Source organism: Petromyzon marinus, chromosome 54 (assembly GCF_048934315.1).
Source record: "Petromyzon marinus isolate PM22_M1 ecotype Great Lakes invasive population chromosome 54, UKy_Petmar_22M1.pri1.0, whole genome shotgun sequence".
Classification (NCBI taxonomy): domain Eukaryota; kingdom Metazoa; phylum Chordata; class Hyperoartia; order Petromyzontiformes; family Petromyzontidae; genus Petromyzon; species Petromyzon marinus.
In genome coordinates, this window is record NC_133720.1 from 2,732,529 (window position 1) to 2,755,105 (window position 22,577).

The 22,577-nt window shown below is 53.0% G+C and overlaps 1 protein-coding gene across 1 annotated transcript in view; it reads left to right on the forward strand.

The window, feature by feature from the left end:
- The window catches only part of LOC116954098 (protein phosphatase 1 regulatory subunit 16A-like), a 160,271-nt gene that overhangs the window by 100,424 nt on the left and 37,270 nt on the right, over positions 1 to 22,577 (forward strand). Inside the window, exons 4-6 of the mRNA XM_032974531.2 lie at positions 383 to 528; positions 10,083 to 10,186; positions 16,020 to 16,144. Coding sequence (XP_032830422.2) covers positions 383 to 528; positions 10,083 to 10,186; positions 16,020 to 16,144 — 375 coding nt within the window. The remainder of the gene's footprint in view (positions 1 to 382; positions 529 to 10,082; positions 10,187 to 16,019; positions 16,145 to 22,577) is intronic.

Sequence of the window (22,577 nt, forward strand, 5' to 3'; positions counted from 1 at the left end):
CTCCATCCAGCAGTGGATCGACCATGGCTGGTGACGATGTGGGCCGTGGCTTGAGGATGGGTTCATCCAGCAGTGGATCGACGAACGCCATCCCTGCGGGTACTCACGCCGCTGCCACTAGGCGAGCGTCCCTCCGCTGGACGGAGCTCCGTAGGATGGTATTTGGCCTACTCTTCCACGCTGATGGACGACGACGAAAACGCCGATCTCCCCCCCCCCCCCCGGGTCCGGGACCGCCCTGCGAATGACGACGCGGGGGAAGGTGGGGGGGGGGGGGGGGGGGTGTTTGATCCGCAGCGTCGCTGAGCGGCGTCTCCCGCCGTGTGTTTCCGCCGTGTGCCCCCCTGCCCGCCCGCCCGCCCGCCCGCCCGCCCGCCGGCAGTGCTGCATCGATGACTACTCCGAGGTGGTGGCGCTGCTGCTGGTGCACCGGGCGAACGTGAACCCCCGCGACTCGGAGGGCTGGACCCCGCTGCACGCAGCCGCCGCCTGCGGGAACCTTCCCCTCGTGCAGCAGCTGCTCGGCCAGTCAGTGGCACACGCACTCACGCACGCACGCACGCACGCACGCGAAAGGCAAAGATCCCCCGTGTAGCCTTGACAGACTGTAGGGGCAAGTGCTGTTGGCGAGCAGCACCTATGAAAGCCGGAACGGCACACGAGGGGGGTGGATGGCCAGCACCGCGCCCGACCGCCTTTGTCTCCCCAGTGGCGATGTTTTACACACTGCACTGGGTACTCATTTGAGGCTGAGTCGACCTAGGGCAGGCCCAGGACCGGTTCAAATAATCGTCACCGGTGTTCGCCGTGAGCGGGAATTGAACTCGGGTCGCTGGGTTCATAGTGCAGCGCGCTAACTGCTACATTACCGCACACTCACACGCACACTCACATGCACTCACACGCACACTCACACGCACACGCTCACGCACACACAAACATGCACACACCTGCAAAAAAGACAAAGCTCCCCCGTATAGCTTTAACACACTGTAGGGGCAAGTGCTGTTAGCGAGCACCACCTATGAAGGCCGGCACGGCACACGAGGGGGGTAGGTGGCCAGCACCACGCCCGGGCCGCCTTTGTCTCCCGAGCGGCGATGTTTACACACCGCACCAGGTACTCATTTGGGGCTGAGTCGACCTAGCGGAAGACCCAATTTCGGTTCGAACATTTTCCACCGTTGTTGTTCCGCGAGCGAGAATCGAACTCTGGCCGTCGGTTGCGGTTCGTAGCGCGGTGCGCTGAGCTAAACAGCGCGGGCGGGCGTGCGGACGGACGACGGTTCAGATGGGCACCCGTGCGTCGGGACTCGTGGCCACGGCACGAGAGTCCGGGCACAGTGTGCGTCTCCACGGCCGACGGGCGAAGAGGAAAATCGCTTCCCTGGGGGTGCCCTCCCGCTCGCCCGCCCGGCGGCTCCCACGGCGCGTCGCGTCTCCACAATATCACGAATAGTTTTTTTTTATTATTATTATTTGTCGATTGCCTCCCACTGCTCCGAAGCATCCCATCGCATGGGGCTCCTCCGACCCGAACGTCTTCCGCCTTGACCCCCGGCAGAGTCGTTCCGTCTGGCGAATTGTTGTTCACTGTCTTGTTGTTCACTGTCTTGTTCGCTTAAATGCTTTCTTTGCCCGTGAATCTCGGCCGCAAACCAAGCGGAGCTTCGATTCTGATTTTATTTCTCCTCGTCTCTCCTCTCTGTCTCCTCTCTGCCGCCTCTCTGTCTCCTCTCTGTCTCCTCTCTGCCTCCTCTCTGTCTCCTCTCTGTCTCCTCTCTCTGTCTCCTCTCTCTGTCTCCTCTCTGCCTCCTCTGTCTCCTCTCTGTCTCCTCTCTGCCGCCTCTCTGCCTCCTCTCTGCCGCCTCTCTGTCTCCTCTCTGCCGCCTCTCTGCCTCCTCTCTGCCTCCTCTCTGCCTCCTCTCTGCCGTCTCTCTGTCTCCTCTCTGTCTCCTCTCTGTCTCCTCTCTGCCTCCTCTCTGTCTCCTCTCTGTCTCCTCTCTGCCTCCTCTCTGTCTCCTCTCTGCCTCCTCTCTGCCTCCTCTCTGCCTCCTCTCTGCCGTCTCTCTGTCTCCTCTCTGTCTCCTCTCTGTCTCCTCTCTGCCTCCTCTCTGCCTCCTCTCTGCCTCCTCTCTGCCTCCTCTCTGCCTCCTCTCTGTCTCCTCTCTGCCTCCTCTCTGCCTCCTCTCTACCTCCTCTCTGTCTCCTCTCTGTCTCCTCTCTGTCTCCTCTCTGTCTCCTCTCTGTCTCCTCTCTGTCTCCTCTCTGCCTCCTCTCTGTCTCCTCTCTGTCTCCTCTCTGTCTCCTCTCTGTCTCCTCTTTGTCTCCTCTCTGTCTCCTCTCTGCCTCCTCTCTACCTCCTCTCTGCCTCCTCTCTGCCTCCTCTCTGCCTCCTCTCTGTCTCCTCTCTGCCTCCTCTCTGTCTCCTCTCTGTCTCCTCTCTGCCTCCTCTCTGTCTCCTCTCTGCCTCCTCTCTGCCTCCTCTCTGCCTCCTCTCTGCCGTCTCTCTGCCTCCTCTCTGTCTCTTCTCTGCCGTCTCTCTGTCTCCTCTCTGTCTCCTCTCTACCTCCTCTCTGTCTCCTCTCTGTCTCCTCTCTGTCTCCTCTCCTCTCTGTCTCCTCTCTGTCTCCTCTCCTCTCTGTCTCCTCTCTGTCTCCTCTCCTCTCTGTCTCCTCTCTACCTCCTCTCTGTCTCCTCTCCTCTCTGTCTCCTCTGCCTGCTCGTGTTTCCGTGATTTTTGGCCGCCAGTTTTCGTCGCCCCTGTCATGTGTGGGCGGCTGTGGCCCCGCATCGCAGGCTCTGATCTCGCTGCGATGACCCAGGCCTCTATTCAAATCTTTGTTCTGGTGATAAGGCCCCATCCTCCTCAACCCTCCCCCTCACCCCCCTCCACCCCGACAATTTGGCGCGGCTTGAAATTGAGCACCTGGAGCTGGCGACAGAGACGCGAGGATCTTTCATTTTTAGATTAGGCGCACAAAAACGCACAAAGGCTGCCCTTGCACGCCTCAAGTTATATTTTCATCTTTAAAAAAAAAAAGATGAAAATATTTTTTAAAGCGCAGCCTTCTATTGAGAGGTTGCTCTCGATGATGCTGTGCGTCAATCAGTGGTAGGCGTGGGATTTGAAGCCAGCCCTTGTCATGGGTATTCATGCCTGCCCACCTGCCTGAGCCAGAGTGCTGCGGCAGCGTTAAAAATAGTTCTCGCGCGCTCGCGCAAGTGTGACGCTCGCCCTCCTTTGCGCGTTGCGTGTCAACACCACGCACATTACCGCAGGTGCTTCTCCTTCGTTGGAGCAAATGTGAATGTAATAATAGGATTAATAATAATGGGGAGCGTTGGCACAGTGGTGAGCGCACCGTGCTTGAAACCCGTCGAGTTTGAGTTGCAGCCGCGGCCTAAGGATGTATGTTGAACTTCTTTCGCATCGTACGTGGCCAACCGTGTTGTTATGTAATTCGAATTTTATCCGCGTGTGTAAGGTTGGGCCGACTGATCTCTCGGCAGTGGCCGTGAGGGCGCGGGGCGCTTTGGCATCGTTGAAGTTGCCGTTTGTTGTCACCCTGATTTCGGTGAGCGTCGTCCGGTTGCCGTGGCGATGGCGATGGCGCGCGCCGTCGCAGGTGGACTGTGCGGGAAGATCCGCATCTTACACCCCCACGCTCATCAGCGAGGGGCAACAGCAGTGAGTGGCGGGGTCGTATCCGAAGCAGCCCTGGGCTGCCACCGCCATTTCATTGACCCGCACTGTGAAGAAGACGACGAAGAAGACGATGAAGAAGATTAAGACTAAGAAGATGATGAAGACGGCGACGAAGATGAAGAAGAAGAGGACGAAGAAGATGATGAAGAAGATTAAGACTAAGAAGATGATGAAGACGGCGACGAAGATGAAGAAGAAGAAGACGACGAAGATGAAGAAGAAGAGGATGAAGAAGATGATGAAGAAGATGAAGACTAAGACGATGATGAAGACGAAGAAGAAGAAGACGACGAAGATGAAGAAGAAGAAGAGGACGAAGAAGATGAAGACTACGAAGAAGAAGCTGCAGAAGACGACGACGAAGAAGACGAAGAGGAATTTAGTCAAATTGAGCACGGTACGAAGTTTTGTTCACGTTCTTTTTGCCTTTTTTTATTTAAAAAAAGTTTTTTTCCCATTTGTCTCGGAGGTCGCCGCATCTGCCGTGCGCGACGATTTGAGAAAATCATAGTTTTTCTCGGACACTCATCCCCCCGCCCCCCCCCCCCCCCCGCAAATGCTGGCTCAGCATCCGGAAAAAATATCACGATTCCCCCTCTGAGCCACTGCGACCATTTCCACTGGGAATGGATCGATTTCATAACGGAGGTTCGGTGATTGGGCGACACTTTATCCTCGGCTCGATTTCTATTTAGTTTACATTTTTTCTCTCTTCCCCTTTTCCCGTAACTTTGCAGTTAAAATAGTAATTGCGTTTGGCGCGCGGCTCAGAGATTGAGACGGATCTGCAAATAGCGGAAGGTTAAGGCTCCGTCATTGATCACGGGTGGCGTGCGTTCAGTATGCAGCGCCGGCGCCACACGCGACCCTGTGTTCGTTCTGTTTGTGGCCCGGCCAGGGCACCCAGGTGACGAGATGTTAACCGCCTTGCCTGCTCTGCAGGAGGTCGTGGGTTTGATCCCGACCTTGATGCCTGTATAATTGGAGTTTGCAAGTCTCTCTCTCTCTCTCCCTGTGGCCGCGCGGATTTTTTCCTCCGGGACATTTGGAATCAACGTGCATTTAGAGTATATGCCCACGTGATAATAATCCACTTTCGTTTAGCCATCGTTCGTGGCCCGGTCGCTTCTGAAAAAAAGAGCTATATAGCTGAGTGGGCCTTACCTGGTCAAATAAAACATCGTTTAGTCCCTTATTAATTGTGCTGTAACGCGATAAAAGCGGACCGCGAGCAAAACGCCGATCACGCAGATAATTATCAATCAATCGATATCGGCCCGCTTCTTCGAACTGAACTGGGTCACGGGGGGCAGCACCTCCACCAAGGCCTTCTTCCATCCTGCCCTGTCCCCCGCCAGCGGCATCAACTGTGGCTCCCCGGATCGCCGGTCTCTCCTCGGCACAGGCGCACCACCACCTGGTCTTTCCAGCACGATCACGGGCGGCCTCTGGGGATAATTAGCCAATCAAAAAAGGGCGGTGGAGGGGGGGGGGCGTTTCAATATACGGGAAGATCCACCGAACGCTGATCTCGTCGGGTGTCTGATTTTATCTCGGTGGCGATGTCGTGGGCGGTTTCCACGTTTCAGTCTCGTCTTTGACCAACTCAACTCGCGCCAAGGGCAACTGTTGTTGTTGTTGTTGTTTTTGACAACTTTCCAACGCAGGTGAAAAAGATATGAGTGCATTACCGTCGTGTCTTGTGGGTGTTCGTAACGGGCGGTGGATGGATGGGTGGGGTGACGATGGTCTGGGTGGCAGTGGGGGGCGGGCGGCTATGATACATCGGATTCCTCCGGGATAAATAAATATTCTGATCCTGATCTTGTAAACAAGCTTCAATTACGAAGACGACTTTTGTTTGAGCGTTGTGTCGCTAAAGAGGACCCTACCCTGTTGAAACAAAAAACCGGCCTAATTGATATAGATAACAAAATAAAAAATATTACTCCTGCGCAATATTTTGCAAATACACAAAACAAGTTTTGCCCTCAGAGCTGCCTATCGGGCTACCTGCTCATGCATATTAATAACCTCCAAATGAATTTGTTAAAATGCATCTGCAGAATCCACGCACGCCAGCCGTGTGATTTATCCCCACTTTTTTGCATTGCCCCTGGAGCGTAGAGGCTGGGCTCCTCTGACGTGATTATCTGCGTTGCGGAGTTATAGTTCGAGGTTAATAAAAAAAAATGCACGCACTGAGTTTGGCCGTCGGCCAAATCTTGTCCTGAGCTCGAGAGCGAGGGCGTCCCAGATAAATCAAAAGCGAAGGAAGGTACACGATAAATAAAAACGATCGCGCATTGAAACGCTTTCATATTCAAATTGCACTTTGCTTTTCATCGCTTTGTCAGTGCATCTGCGATAAATAATCGCGCCTAAGCCGTTCCGCGAAAATATGAAGGAAAAACAACATGTTTCATTCAGAAAGTAAAATAAAAGCAGTGAATAGCTGATGCACAGTTCCTTGCCATGACATTAAAATTAGTTGTCTAAGCCTCACTCGAGGAACAATTGCGCCTTTGATATATTTACACCCTTTTATTTTACGTTTGCTTTGATAACACTTGAAGCTTCATGATGATAATGATAACATTTATTTACCTCGGGAAAAAAAAAAACATCGTTGAGTCTCAAGACTATTTTTTTTCTGGAGGCCCCTGTTTAAGTTCTGCAGTTGGAAGCGATGCTTCTGCCGCTGTTTTTTTTTTTCCTCAAAATCGCCAAAAGCTGGACCCACGGTTGTGGCTGGCACACGCACGCTCGGGGCGTTCCTTTTCTATTCCCCGAACGTCCGCGGTATCTCTTAAACGCCCGTCCGCCTGCGAAGCGAGTAGGCAACGTACGCCGACGGTTAACGCAGCCATCGGCAGTTTTATTTCGGACGGATGGGTTTGGCTGCCCGCAGCGGGATTTGACGACAAACTTCGGCAGGGCCGTCTCCCACGCGCTGTCTCGCTCTCTCTCTCTCCGAACGGAGATGCGCTATTCGGGCCGAAGTTAGTCTCGGCAGAGGGGTGACGTCGGGTTGAAAGCTTTCCCCGACGTCACTTTCGTCGCTTTATTTTTTATTGATTTAGTCGACGTCTTAATCTGCGTGGACGAAAGCCGGGGTTCACGCATCATTTACTGGTCGGCGTGTGAAGAGAGCCAGACATTGCTGTTGTTGGATCAGCCAATCGGTGAACTCCGTGAATCTTTTTATACTTACAGTATATATACATACAGTGTATATATACACAGACAGTATGTAGTGACAGGCAACACAGCGGTCATCAACAGTAGTAGTCTTTATTTCCCCCCACCCTTATATATCCCTTAAGCCCCCTTTCTCGAAGGTTCCTTGACCCACTCTCCCTCCAGCCAATCACATTCCACTTTCCTTAACCGATCTCAACTGACCTCCCTGTCAGTCATCCTCCGTTTCCCCGCTCTTTCCATGTTGTATTTCTCCCTCCAAACCCCTTCAATTTCCCTGCCTCTAACCCAATCCCCTTTCAGCACCACTAGGTACCAGAGAGGCTTAGTTTTTACTTCCTGAGTATCCGTGGCACGCGGCGTCCACAACATCAGGTGAGTATCGTCAGTCGGTGATATCATCCCGACGCACATACACACACACACACACAGAGTACGTCGCGGCTTCATTCAGACTCGCTCGTCTGGGCTCGCCACGACCGACTCGCGCTTTTGGCGGGCGACGGCCGTAGCCGTCGCCGCGCTCGGTGATGTTCGCTGTCCCGCTTGAGTCGCGACGCCGCTCGCAAGGGAAACGAAAACCGCTTTGCCGTCCGGAGCCTCGTCGGGAAGCTGAGAGGCTCGGCCGACTAGGGGGGGGAGGTTGTGATTCGTTTGGTTTACAGCCGTGGGGGGGGGGGGGGGGGGAGGAAAAATAGGCGCGCCGCGCACGTCCGCCTTCCGTTGGGAGGCTCGGTGAGCTGAACGTCGCACGGCGTCGTTGAAATGTCACGGGGGGGGGGGGGGGGGGGGAGGCGTAATTACAATAATTTCTATCAAGTTAAACTGGGAGGATAACCTTTTGAATGCAGTGTGTCGTAATAATCGTGAAACGCAGAAGGCCAACACCGATGCATGGTTATCGCCTGCTTAATAACGACACACCGCTGGAAATAATGTTTTTATCCCTGACGGCCCATGTCAGCTAATGGACCCCCAATTGCTATTTTGTTCTCTTGTATTGGAGCAGACCTTTGTTTATTTAGTGTCAACAGTAGTTGTGTGATCTTTTCAGATTGATCATAATTGTTTATGGGGCAGCCGAATTTTCAGGACAATCTATATATGGGTGCCACGGTGGCGAGATGTTAGCTACCTCGCCTGCTATGCAGGAGGTTGCGGGCTCGATCCTGACCCTGACACCTGTATATTTGGAGTTTGCGTGTCTCTCTCCCCGGGGTCGCATGGATTTTTCTCTGGGTACTCTGGTTTTTAACTCCACATTTAGAAACGTGCGTTTAGAGTATTTGGCTGCTATAAATGTCCACGCGATGAGCCACTTCGTTTAGCTATGATTTGTGGCCAGGTCGCTTCTGAAAAAAAGCTATATAGCTCATCGGGGCGGGCCTTACCTGGTCAAATAAAAAATAAATATATTTTTTTATCAAGGTCTCTGACCACAAAGCACGAAGGCCAAAAACGTAAAGTGGCCACCAACAAACAGCACTTGATTTTGTAATAGATAAAAGCGTAACGCGTTCCACGAATTTGGAGCGAGGTTACGTAATGCTGTGGGGGTAAGAGACAATGGCAGAGCGAAGCAGAAAAGTACGGTGTTGTGACCTCCGGTGTTGTGAGTGAGTGGGTTGAATGAATGAGTAGGTGAGTGGGTGGGTTGAGTTAGATGTTAGTGGATGAGTGTGTTGTTGTGGCCTGCAGCGTGGCGGTTAAACGCAGCGTGGATGGGACAGTCTGCTAGACCGAGTCCTCAACATGAGTGAAAGTATCGATGAGAGACGTTTACGGGAACAGTAATCATGGTAGTAGCAACAGAAGAGTGATACGGAGGCAACTGCCTGCTGGTGAGCGAGCGAGCGAGCGACCGGATTGAATCCTATCAAGTGCAGTATTGTAAGGAACTGGGTTACCCAACCCATATATGACAACGTCAACTTCATCCAAATATGGGCTTTGTCTACAAGTAATCATCATCCGTAGTTAAATACGACTTTGGCATTTAAAATATATATTAAAAAAACAAAGCTTCTAAGATGCTTTTTTGGGCCAGATGAGTAAAAGAGCCGTTACATGACAGGTCACGTGACATTGTTGTGCCATGCAGATTCGTGGTTTTACTGTGGACAAGAATATCATTGTTAAGGATATAATTGAATATCGTTGCCGTCAAGAATGTAAATGTTCATGATGACGGGAGAATATCATTGAATATTGTTGAATAATGAATATTGTCAATACACAGTGAAGATTGTCAATACAATCCTGACAATACACAGTGAATATTGCCACAGCATATTGTCAAAAATATAATTGTCGTCAAGAATATCATTGTCGTCAAGAATATCATTGTCGTCAAGAATGTCATTGTTCACGATGACAGGCAGGCAGAGCGTGGAATCGCCGTTCCCTGCCTCTGGATATCATCGTCGACTTGAGGGGCTTTTTGTTTATTTGTTTTTTTCCCCTCCCACCCCACCCCGATGCGTTTGCGGGCTCGCAACCGCGTTCCGGTCCGCGCGGCGTACCGCCGTTCCTCCTCCACGTTACCCCGGCAGCTTCTTCTGGTCCCCGGACGCGCGTCGGCGAAGCGGGGAAGACGCGCGTCCGCGGGGGGGGGCTGTCCAGCAGCGACCGGCGGAAAAAAACCGCACGCGGGAACGCCGTCGGCGTGTGCGACGCGTGTGTGACGCGTGTGTGACGCGTGTGTGACGCGTGTGCGACGCGTGTGTGACGCGTGTGCGACGCGTGTGTGATGCGTGTGTGACGCGTGTGTGACGCGTGTGCGACGCGTGTGCGACGCGTGTGTGACGCGTGTGTGACGCGTGTGTGACGCGTGTGTGACGCGTGTGCGACGCGTGTGTGACGCGTGTGCGACGCGTGTGTGATGCGTGTGTGACGCGTGTGTGACGCGTGTGTGACGCGTGTGTGACGCGTGTGCGACGCGTGTGCGACGCGTGTGTGACGCGTGTGTGACGCGTGTGTGACGCGTGTGTGACGCGTGTGTGACGCGTGTGCGACGCGTGTGTGACGCGTGTGTGACGCGTGTGTGACGCGTGTGCGACGCGTGTGTGACGCGTGTGCGACGCGTGTGTGATGCGTGTGCATAGTCCTTTGTTCTTTCCGGTTTCTTTTTTTTTTTAACCCGTTGAAATGAGACCTGTGTGCCGGTGTGCAGTGGGGCCGATCTGCTGGCGGTGAACGTGGATGGAGACATGCCCTATGATATTTGCGAAGAGCCAGACACCCTGGAACACATTGAAGGTGCCATGGCCGCCAAAGGTAAATATTTGGTCTTTGTGCGTCGCGCGCGGAAATACAAATGCATTCACACGCACACGTCCCGGAGGATGGCCACCGGCTCCTCGCGCCCGAAGTTCAGTCGGTTAAAATGCAGCAAAAGGCAAAGGTGCGGCCCCTGCAATTGCTCGCTCGTGCCACCGCTGGCAGAAACGATCTCTGCTCGAGAGAGCTGTAGAGAAGACACCCTCTGAGTCGGGGGAGGGGGTAATTTTTGGCCTACTCTTCTCTTTCACGCCGACCAAACGTCGGGGAAGAGGCGGGAGTCGCCCACACTTGAGCCCGCCGGCGCACGTGACCTGCCCGATCGGCCACCAATCTGGGGTGAGCCCCCGTTGCTCCTGCCGTGGGCCCGGCGTGTAGACGGTGGGGATTCAGGAAGCTCGCGCTCCCCGTTGTTTCAAACGGCCCGCTTTTGGAAAGATGGAATCGAACCGGAGACCTGTGGATCCATACTCTTTGGTTCTATTCGGTAAAGTCACGTAGGTAAAAAATAAAACAACAAAAAATCACGACGTTTCGGCCGCAACACAAGCGGCCTTCATCAGGTGAAGGGACCAGGCTGTCTCGAGGACAGCGCTGGAGTGAAACTGTGGATCGCCATGGTCCAGCGCTCCGCCGACCGTGAACGTCATCGTGGCAGTGGCGTGCGAGCGCGCTTTCGTGAAAATTGAGGCTCGTAAATTACACTTCGTAAATTACACCTCGTAACGAGGGTTTCTCGATCAATCGGCGGCGAGAAACGAAAGGGAGAGAGAGAGAGGTCAGCTGCCCGCCGGTCGGCCAGCTGCGTTTTGAAAAGGCTTCGACTCCGCATCCTTGGAAGGCAAGAGAGCCGTTGATTGTACCGTTAAAGAACGGCGCTCGCTCTATCGCTCTCGCTCTTGCTCTCTCTCTCTCGCTCTCGCTCTCTCTCGCTCTCTCTCGCTCTCTCGCTCTCTCTCTCTCTCGCTCTCTCAGAGAGCGTCGCGCGGCCTCGCGACAGCGGAGGCGGTGGGGGGTGGGGATTACTGTTTCATCTCGGCGAGCGAGACGCTCGCGGAGTGAAATACATCTATTACGCACCGGGCTCTACCGGAGAATCCTTCAGAGCTTTTAAATTAAATAGCCCCGGAGGGGCGATGCACCTGCAGACAGGACGGCGATTGTTGCGGAACACTCGAGGTGGCACGGCGTTAAATCCCGAAATCCACTCGCACTAACCGCGCCGCTCCGGTCACCGCTGTTTTACGCTCCGTGGTTTTAGGGACATTGTAAAACCCCGTGACGGATCGCGGAATCCTGGCCTGCCGATGGGATGACTCTGTGTCTTAACGATTGACCGCTGCTGGACACCGTAAACTCGGAACTCGCTTGCCCCTGTACAGCCGAGCCGCTCTGGGTGGCAGCAGTAGCCCAGCGCGGCTCACGAGGTGCCAGGTTGGTTTTCCAAAGGCGTTAGGGGGTGGCGGGGGGGATTAGAGGTGGGGGGGGGGGAGTTAGGGGTCTCTTTTACTTGGGGTCTCCCGTGAATCTGGAGGGCTCGCAATACGTTATCACGTGTGGTGGGTGGGGCGGGAACCCTCTAAGGGGGCCCCGGATGGAGCGGGCACAGCCGGAGGAAACCGTGAGGCTGCTGATTTGCCGGGGGCGAGCCGGGCAGCCTCCACGCATTCTTTGTCCCAGAGCAGAGGGGGGAGTCGCCCAATAAACACTCTTAAGCCCAGTGTTCTTCACGAATTTTCAGAGGGAGTGGCCGCTTCCGCCGATACGACATCATCAGTGGCGAGGGCCGCCACACGTTTGAAACCATGGGGGGGGGGGGTGGGGGTTTGATAGCCGCACGTCAGGAGCTGCCAGGGGCAGCCCTTGCCCCCCCCCCCCCCCCCGCGGGCCTTGCAGTGAAGAAGACTCCCCTAGGTCCGAGTAATCAGACTGCGAGTCGGGAAGCCCCCGGCCGGCGTTTTTTGGGAGGTGGGCCACAGCGTTAGGCGAGAGGGCCCATGACTCAGCCTGGGTGTGACACCGTCGTGGGGTGGTTGGCACGTGCTCGCATTCTGCAACCCCCAACCGGTCAGCCACTCCGACCGGGACTCGCAGAGGCGCGGTTGTGCGGCAAGCGCACGATTCCAGACGGGGGGGAGACGCTTAATTTTAAGTTACATTTCGTTATGAAGTGTGGGTTGATATTAAGGGGCTTGCCCAGGAGGGGAAAAAAAAAAAAACTGGGCAAGTGTATCAAAGGTTTGCGCTGCGTGCAGTCATCGCCGTGTGCAGCACAGGGGCAACGTCATTATCGCCGTTCAATATTACAGAGGGCAACCGCATGTTGCCAAGTGCTGCACGATCCGTGTATCTGGACATTTTTTTTTCTTCATTGTTAAATAAATGTAAGGGGGTATTCTCCCCCCCCCCACACCGCCACGCCACGGCTTCCCCCCTCAAATGTTATCTCGATTGTGCAAACGGCTTCAGTCCGTCAGGTGGAGGATCCATTGAGATCGATTGCAGAGCAGTGCACGACACCCCCCCCCCCACCACCACCCCGTTTCGTTTGTCCGAGAACGGCCCGCGAAAGTGGATACCACAGAGTTACCTTCGGGGGGGGGGGGGTGCCCTTGAAGTGGCCTCGTTCCACACAGCAGAGCACTCTCCCTCCCCCCATCCCCTCCCCCCTCCCCCCGATCTGCGTACGATAACCCCGTGTTCGATCGTCGTGTGACAGCCCGGCCGGTATTTTACGTTTCTCGGTGCTGGCGTTGAACCGAATCGAATGCAGCGCCAACATTGAATGCGATGTTTTTTTGTTGTTTACGCGTTCACCGGCGGCCATACTGCGACAGTCAAATTCACTCCGCCTGTGGAACCCGGCTTCTTCCCAGGCGGCTGCCTGGATTCGAACTCGGGTACCACCCGTCGCCAGCCACCGCTGGCGTAAGAGCCTCGACTCTGTGACCCACTCTAAATTGCACCTTGGCCTACTCTTCCAAACTCCCAAATATGCAGCAGCAGGCGTCAGCGTCGGGATCGAGCCCACGACCTCCTGTACACCAGGCGAGGTAGTCAACATCTCGCCACCGTGGCGCCCGCATTTAAAACCATTGAATCAAAACGTGCATTGATACAAACCTAAAAAAACGTGAAGAGTAATTTCTATAAACAAAGCCGTGCAGGATTTGAACTCTGTGTGGAACGACCCGGAGCGCCAGGACGGGAGTGAAAAATTGTAACCCGGCTGCATTCCAGCAGAAGCCAGGGACAGGTGTGGCAACAGAGCTTGTCTCTCTCTCCCTCTCTAAATATACTGGACGTGTGCGAAAAAGAGCTTCATCGCTCATCGGATTCCATCAGGACACGTAAACATTCTCATCCTAATTCGCAAGTGGCCGTCCGCCGCGTGCCCGGAGTGGTGGGGGAGTTGCGTTTATGAGCTGCCCCGCTGTTCATTTCTTCCATTTTCCAGCCCCTGATAATAACGTGTGCACGTACTACCCCGTGAAAATCCACTGCTGGATGAAGGCCGTGTCAGTCTTGGGGCTTATTTGACTATGCTTCGCCACGCCGATCAGAGCCACGCCGGTGAGTGGCACGCCGGTCAGAGCGGGTTGACGATTGAGGGGGGGGGCCATTGGCCACTACCCCCGTCTCCCACCATGGCTGGGAATCGAACACAGGTCTCGTCCAGCAGGATACGAACCACTGCACCACTTCTCGCTTGAACCCCGTACACAATACACAACATATATATAAAAATGCACCAACGGGGGCGGTAAGCCCCCGCTGATGCGTTTATTTATTCATCAGGCGCATTATTTACTCACTTAATTATTTATGGACGAACCTTTAAAGCGCAGACATGCCTTCACAGTCACTTATTAAATAAACAGAGCCGGCAAACTCCGCTGCCGTCAACGGCAGCGGAGTTTGCCGGCTCTGCTCTCGCTGTTCAACCGAGAAGATGGATTCTGGCTTAGCAATCATTGTAAGGATTTGATAAACCATTTCTGGTCTTAATTGATTGTTCACGCTACAGTGGCTTTCAGACCACATCCATTATTTTCGTCTCCCCCCTCCTCTTTTCCGAACATAGATGGACTCGTCCATCTGAATAAACTTTCAAATCGCTCTCCGTGGTGCTAACGTAAAAAAAAAACCCGACACTTTTTTCAAATTTTCTTGCTGTGGTTTTCACACCTGATGATGATTGCTTGTGTTGCAGTCGAAACGTCGTGAGAATTTTATTCTATTATATTTTTATTATTTTATTGTTTCCCTTCTACGTGACTTTACCGAAAGAACCAAGAATACAATTGTATAAGTTTCTTGATTCTTCTCCCCCACCGCCGATCTGCCACCTATGTCCACCCAGCAGTGTGTGGGGTCACCACGGGAAACCACAGTTGCAAGATGTTAACTACCTCGCCTGGTATACAGGAGGTAGTGGGTTCGATTTGGACCCAGACGCCTGCTGTGTATTTGGAGTCTGCATGTCTCTGTCTCTCTCCCCGTGGTTGTGTGGAGTTGGTCTCCAGTTCACTCCGGGTTTTCCCCTCCACATTTAGAATCAACATCACGCGTTTAGAGTATTTGGCTGCTATAAATTTCCACACGATGATAATCCACTTTGTGGAGCTATCATTTGTGGCCAGGTCACTTCTGAAAAAGAGCTGTACAGCTCAGTGAGCCTTACCTGATAAAATAAAAAAATAGTTTATAGTTTTTGTACTTTGTCGATTGGCAGGGCATGTGTGTGGTGGGGTAAAGTGTGGGTACTCCCACTTCTTCCAATGTGTCCGGCCTGCGTGGAAGAGTAGGCCCAAGATACCCACTAGAGGGGCTCTCGAGAGCTTCCTCTGCAGGGGGGCACTTCCACCAGCCGTGGCGAGCAATTGCAGGTCCTGCACCTCTACCTTTAGACGACATGTGTTGGGGATTGGCTTATTGAGCGTGGGATCGACGGTGTGGTTAATCGAGCGCCACCTGTACGACAGCCTGGCCCAGGTGGTTCTGCCGGTGGAGCAGCTGTCTCACAGTCAGGAGGTCGCAAGTTCAAATCCCAGATGGGGTGTTGAATCAGCCTATCGTAGTCATTCCTTTCGGGTGGGGGAGGGTTAATAGAAATTAGTTTCAGTTAATGAAAAAGCAAATAGCGGTTGTCATTTAGAGAGATTGCCCCCCCCCCCCCCCATATCATCATCATCAGCCATGATCATTCGCGCTGCTGGATGAATGCCTGCCAAAGCCGTGTAACAATCAATGTCACTCGTGCACACGATCGAAATGTAGAATTGTGTAAGGCCGGCTCAGGATCTCCGTGGGTGAGGAGCTTTGCCCAATTCGTTGGCATTTTGGGCACAAATTCTCGCGTTGGCAAATGTTACCTTTTCATCAAACTTGTATTATTGTTGCTAAAATGCGCCAAAGGTGGGTGGGGGAGGTATCCATCGCCGACAATGCGTTAGCTGTCACTTGGCCGATGTGTTTCAGACGTTCCATCAAGGCTTGAAGCTGGCCCCTTGTGACTTTTGGCACTTTGCGGATGTTTTTCCTCCGAAGAAAATTTATTTTTAAACCGTCAATTTTAATCCCATTTGTGCTATTGACAACCGTGTCATCGGACAATTTGTGTCCAATTTGAAGGTTGCAACTGTTGCCGAGCAGTGCATTGCATGGTGCTCCATCTCGGTCTTCATCACAACTCGTTGCGTGTGAGTCTATGGGTCTCTGTGCGAGTATATGGGTCTCTGTGCGAGTCTATGGGTCTCTGTGCGAGTCCGTGGGTTCCCGTGCGAGCTGCTGACATTGCGTCTGTCCGTGCCACGCCGCGCCCCGCCAGGCATCACGCAGGAGACCATCGACGACACGCGCTCAGCCGTCGAGAGGCACCTCATGGAGGACGTGCGGAGGGCGATCGCCAACGGCGACAGCTTGGAGCACCGCGATACGCAGGGCGCCACGCTGGTGAGCACACCCAAGCAGCCCGGTTCACCACACTAACCGCACCATCTCCAAAGCTACTGACCATCCCGGGCTTGACCGGCGCAGTCCTGCTTTCAGGAAGGCTGTCCCTGTGTGGCTGCGCTCGTCATTCTGGCAGAGGACCCGGGACCACATGAGAAGTGGGCTGGGGATTGGCAGAGGTGCGGGCTGCGTGCAGTGGCTTGGTCACGTCTCTCCTGAGCAAAAAACGAAGGCTGGTCGCACTGTGCCGTCTCAGAGTGTTGTCTTGCTTTTAAACGGAAGGCACGGCAAATAACGCGATTCATTCATGTTCGGATCGGTACGATGGAGGCAGCTCGGTAGCTTCGAGGTCAGCGCACCAGAGCTAACACCCCCTGGGATCCTGGGCTCAAGGCTGGCTCTCAGCCGCCCACCCATAATTAAACCGGCTTGCTCCCTTCGCTCTTATTTTTCTTCGTAATGAATGCCGTTCGAGATTAAACCGGATTCTCGAGTGTGGCGACTTAATGGGTCTCAGGCCATTCACCGATGACTGCAATCAACCAAATGACATTAAAATTGGATTTGCACTCAATTTGGCAAAAATTCCACTTAGGAGAATAACAAAAATAATAATGTTACCTTTCCCTGTTTGTGCGACGATTTCGTGTAACAACGTATATACAGAGTAAAACCTTGGATTGCGAGTAACTTGGTCTGCGAGTGTTTTGCAAGACGAGCAAAAATGTAAATAAATATTGATTTGATAAACGAGCGAGGTCTTGCAATAGGAGTAGTACGTATACGCTTTGTCTGCCGAGCGTCACGTGATCACAACTGACATACGAGTGCTTTGATATACGAGTGCTTTGGATTACAAACACGTTTCCGGAACGAATTATGCTCGCAATCCAAGGTTTTACTGTATGTAGAGAAGTGCTATCCCTGCTATGAAGGTAAAAGGTGCAGCTCTGCAATTGATTGTTCACTCCACTGCTGGATAGAAAGGGCCCCCCCACTAGAGGATATTTGGCCTTACTCGTCAACGAGCATAAACCATCGCTACGCAAACTGCGGTCATCCTCGCAGCAGTTGTTGGCTGGTCATCAAACATAGACGGTCACCGCATCGCGCGCTTTCAGACGCGCTTCTGCGGCCGTCTGGAACGCTCTTCCTTCCGATATCAAGATGCCACCGGAGCTACGCACTGTTAAATCATCCAGGTTGAAAACGAATTTCTTTGGAGCTGCTCTTTGTGTTTAGTTTGTTGCCCTTCCCCCCCCCCCCCGCACCTCCGAAGGGCACGGTTCTTCGGGGGGGCGTCTCGAAAGAGACAACCCTACGCGAACCGCCGATCCGTTGGCTGTCATCGCTCAAATCTGTGAAGGGCGAGAGGCACCATCGGGGCAGAAACATCCACCATGGCGTGCCCGTTCATGTCGACAACGAGCGTCACGTCTAAGACGATGTGCGTTGCCGCCGTTTCATCGGGATGCGAATCTTGCTCCCCCTGTGACTCGGCGGGACCCAGTGGCGTTTGACGCATGAGCAAGTTTTAGTTTGTGGGGGATGGGGGTGGGTGGGTGGGGGAGGGGACCACAGTGATTTCATAAACGTGTCCGTTTTCTTACGGAAAAATGAGGTCTTCGGGGGTTTGGATGAGTGTTAAAAAAAAAACCTGTGAAATTTCACGACATCTGGTAATTATAGATATGTTCTAACGGCAGCAAAGGTCAGGCGGTGAGATGTAGTAGATTGTTAAGCCCAGCCGGTTGGAGACGCGTTGGCTTCGCAAGCGTTTGTTTACAGAAAAAAATCTTCATTGTTTACGTAATGGGCTCTGACACAGCATAGGGCCTGTAATATAATTGCGCTGTAATGCGCTTGTGCCTCTGTCTCCATGGAAACTGCGCTTTAAATCGAATCATCGTCCCCTGCACTCGCGCTCGTTTATCCGTCGAAAAATCAACGCGGCGCGGGAAAAAGCGTCACCGTCTCTCCTCGGTTAACTAGCGGCGCCCCCGTTAACTAGCGGCTCCCCCGTTAACTAGCGGCTCCCCCGTTAACTAGCGGCGCCCCCGTTAACTAGCGGCTCCCCCGTTAACTAGCGGCGCCCCCGTTAACTAGCGGCGCCCCCGTTAACTAGCGGCGCCCCCGTTAACTAGCGGCTCCCCCGTTAACTAGCGGCGCCCCCGTTAACTAGCGGCGCCCACGTTAACTAGCGGCTCCCCCGTTAACTAGCGGCTCCCCCGTTAACTAGCGGCGCCCCCGTTAACTAGCGGCGCCCCCGTTAACTAGCGGCGCCCCCGTTAACTAGCGGCTCCCCCGTTAACTAGCGGCGCCCCCGTTAACTAGCGGCGCCCCCGTTAACTAGCGGCGCCCCAGTTAACTAGCGGCGCCCCCGTTAACTAGCGGCTCCCCCGTTAACTAGCGGCTCCCCCGTTAACTAGCGGCGCCCCCGTTAACTAGCGGCTCCCCCGTTAACTAGCGGCGCCCCCGTTAACTAGCGGCGCCCCCGTTAACTAGCGGCTCCCCCGTTAACTAGCGGCGCCCCCGTTAACTAGCGGCGCCCCCGTTAACTAGCGGCTCCCCCGTTAACTAGCGGCGCCCCCGTTAACTAGCGGCTCCCCCGTTAACTAGCGGCGCCCCCGTTAACTAGCGGCGCCCCCGTTAACTAGCGGCGCCCCCGTTAACTAGCGGCGCCCCCGTTAACTAGCGGCGCCCCCGTTAACTAGCGGCTCCCCCGTTAACTAGCGGCTCCCCCGTTAACTAGCGGCGCCCCCGTTAACTAGCGGCGCCCCCGTTAACTAGCGGTGCCCCCGTTAACTAGCAGTGGCGCACTGCCCGAAAAAGAACTGGAGTTCCTGGCCCATTTGTGCGATGGAAAAGTTTTTTTTCCGAGCGTGGCTCGGATAAGGGAGATGCACACTTTTCAGCGACGGGCCAGTTGTATACATTTTACCAATTGGAAGAAAAACTATTTAAACTTTTTTTATTTTACCAGGCAAGGCCCACTTAGCTTATATGTAGCATTTTTTTCAGAAGCAACCTGGCTATCACAAATGGTTGCTCAACAAAGCGGCGTATCACTTATCAGCACGTGGAAATTTATAGCAGCAAAATACTCACTCTTAAGCGCACGTTGATTCTACGTTTGGAGCGAAAAACTTGAGAACCCGGAGAAAATCAACACGACAGTGGGGAGAACACGCATACTCCAAATACACAGCAGGCATCAGGGTCGGGATCAAGCCCACGACCTCCTGCATACCGGGCGAGGTAGTTAACATCTCACCAATGCCAAACAAGTGGTTTTAATATGAAATTTTTAAAATACGGTGAGGGATTTAAGAAACTTCCTCCCGTTGTTTCAACCGCCGCGCTGAAAGGTGGAATCGAACCGGCGTCCTCTGGGTTGCGAGTCCAGGGTGTGAACCATTACACCGCGGCAGCGCCGCGGATGGCCCAGGCTACGTCCACACACCAATTGTCACCGTATCTATGTGTATGTTGAACTTCTTTCACCGCGAACGTAGCCAACCGTGCTAATCGGAGGTACGTTTTTTACTACTGGCATGGCAGTTGAAAAAAGTTTATTAACTGCTCCCCCCCCCCTCCCCACCTGTGTCCCCACCCCACATGTTTAGACGGATACACCGTGGGTTATCATTAGGAATGTAGTGGGTTAAAGTGTAGGTACCCCCACGTCTGTCAACATGTCCGAGCAGCATGGAAGAGTAGGCCAAAAATCCGCTCTATAGGGGCTCCCTCTGAAGTTCCCTCTAGTGGAGCACCTTCTGTCAGCAGTGGCGTGAGCAAGCATTTGAAAAGGCTGCACCTTTAACCCTTTTTTTATTCTAACCTTTATAGTTATAATAATATTATAGTAATGATAATATAAGCACTTAGTCATAGATTTTTTGCTATGAGGTCATCGCCCGACAGGGCAAGGTAATATTATTATTATTGTGTTACTCTCATAAGTGGGCTTTTGCCAAATTGAGTGCAATTCCAATTTTAAGATGATTTGGTTGATTGCAGTCATTGGTGACCCATCAACTCGCCACACTCAAGAATCTTGTTTAACTTCACATGGCATCAGTTACAAAGAAAAACAAGCAGTGAACGGAGCAAGCCGGCTTAATTATGGGTGGGGCGGCTAAGAGAAAGACTCAAGCCCAGGATCTCAGCGGCATCAGCTCAGGTGCTCTGACCTCGAAGCTACTGGGCCCACCTCCATCGCACCTAGCTGAACATTAATTAATCGCATTAGCGCCGTGCCTTCAGTTGTTCCCCTTCAACGTGACTTTACCGAAAGAGCTAAGAATATGAATACAAAACAACACTCTTGAGACGGTGTAGGTACGGCGCGTCCGACTATTGCGTCATGTTTTCTCTAAACACAAACTCACCCAGACTCTGCATTCAGTCAATTGACACAAAAAAAACAAAGATCCCACCGTATAGCCTTAACAGACTGTTGGGGCAAGTGCTGTTAGCGAGTAGCACCTATGAAGGCCGACACGGTACACGAGGAGGTGGGTGGCCAACACCACGCCCGGCCATCTTTGTCTCCGTATTGGCGATGTTTTACACACCGTACCAGATACTCATTTGAGACTGAGACGACCTAGGGGAGGCCCTGGACCGGTTCGGATAATCCTCACTGGTGTTGGCCGTGAGCGGGAATCTAACTCGGGTCGCTGGGTTTGTAGGGTAGCGTAGCGCTAACCGCTACACTGCCGCTCCCCACAGTCAATTACTACAAAGATCCCCCATATAGCCTTAACAGACTGTAGGGGCAAGTGCTGTTAGCGAGCACCTATGAAGGCCGGAACGGTACACGAGGGGGTGGGTTGCCAGCACCACGCCCGACCGCCTTTGTCTCCCTAGTGGCAATGTTTACACACCGCACCAGTTACTCATTTGAGACCGAGTCGACCTAGGGGAGGCCCGGGACCGGTTCAGATAATCGTCACTGGTGTTGGCCGTGAGCGGGAATCGAACCCGGGTCGCCAGGTTCATAGTGCAGCACGCTAACCGCTACACTACCGCTCCCCACAGTCAATTACTACACACACACACACACGTGCGTATTTCCCGTAAACCGTGTTTAGATTTAACTCGATTACAAATCACTGGCGTTTTGAGGCCTGGCTTGAAACTCGATGCAGACTTGCGTGAACGAAGTTCCTTTCTTTTTTTATTTTTTTTAGTTATTTCCCTGATTTCTCCTCTCCCACTTTTCCCCCATGCTTGTGCTGTCGTCGTCGCGTCGCGAGTTGAAAATCGATTCGATCGTCACGCAGAACGGCGCAACCCTTCGTGTCCTGAGGATGGCCCACGGACGTGGGTATTGCAGAGCCATCATCTCTGAGACCCACTTCAAACGACCTCTGGTCCACACCGTAGATGGCAGCACCCTCTCACCTCCTCTGTGTATGAGAGTAATGCTCCTCGCATATATATTTTAATTTTCCAAAAGTGGAATTTAGCCAAGTGAAGTGTCGAACCAAATTCGACGCGATGAGTTTTTTTGTTCAAGTCGTTGGTGACCGAGCTGATACCATCAACTCAGTCTGTGTGAGTCTATAGGTCTCTGTGTGAGTCTTTTGTGTCTCTATGTGAGTCTACGGGTCTCTATGTGAGTCTGTAGGTCTCTGTGTGAGTCTGTAGGTCTTTGTGTGAGTCTTTTGGTCTCTATGTGAATCTACGGGTCTCTATGTGAGTCTATGGGTCTCTGTGTGAGTCTGTTGGTCTCTATGTGAGTCTACGGGTCTCTATGTGAGTCTATAGGTCTCTGTGTGAGTCTATTGGTCTCTGAGTCTACGGGTCTCAATGTGAGTCTATGGGTCTCTGTGTGAGTCTATGAGTCTCTGTGTAAGTCGCTGGTGACTGGGCTGATGCCATCAACTCACTGAACTCAAGAACCCGGCGTAATAATGGGCGGTTTGAGTGCACACAGCTGAGTGCTTTTTTAATACGTTTTTTGCAAACAGTTTCACAGTCAGGAACTGCCTTCGCTCAGCAGTCTGTGCTCTCGATGTCCTGCCCAAGTTCAAAGTAGTCCAGGCTGAGGACGGCCTCCCTTTGTTCCCTCAGCCGATGCCTGACTGCATTTCTCTCTATATATATGTAACATGAATCAGAATCTTTCTTTATCCTGGAAGAATCCGATGAGCCACAAAGCTCTTTTTCACAGATGTCCAGTGATAATCCGGCTATTCCCACGCGGGGGTCTTGGGGGTACGGTTACGTTTACACGTGATATGAATCCAAAGTGCGTCGTGTTATCGCACTGTAAATGTGAGAGAAAAAAAAGAGATTGAAACGGTTAATTCAACTTGGAAGTGATTAAGTGTCTAAATATGATCATATTTCAGGGTAATTGCCCGTAAATGTCATCCACAACTGCAGTTGGGAACCCTCTTCTCCAGTCTCCGCCGTAAAGTGG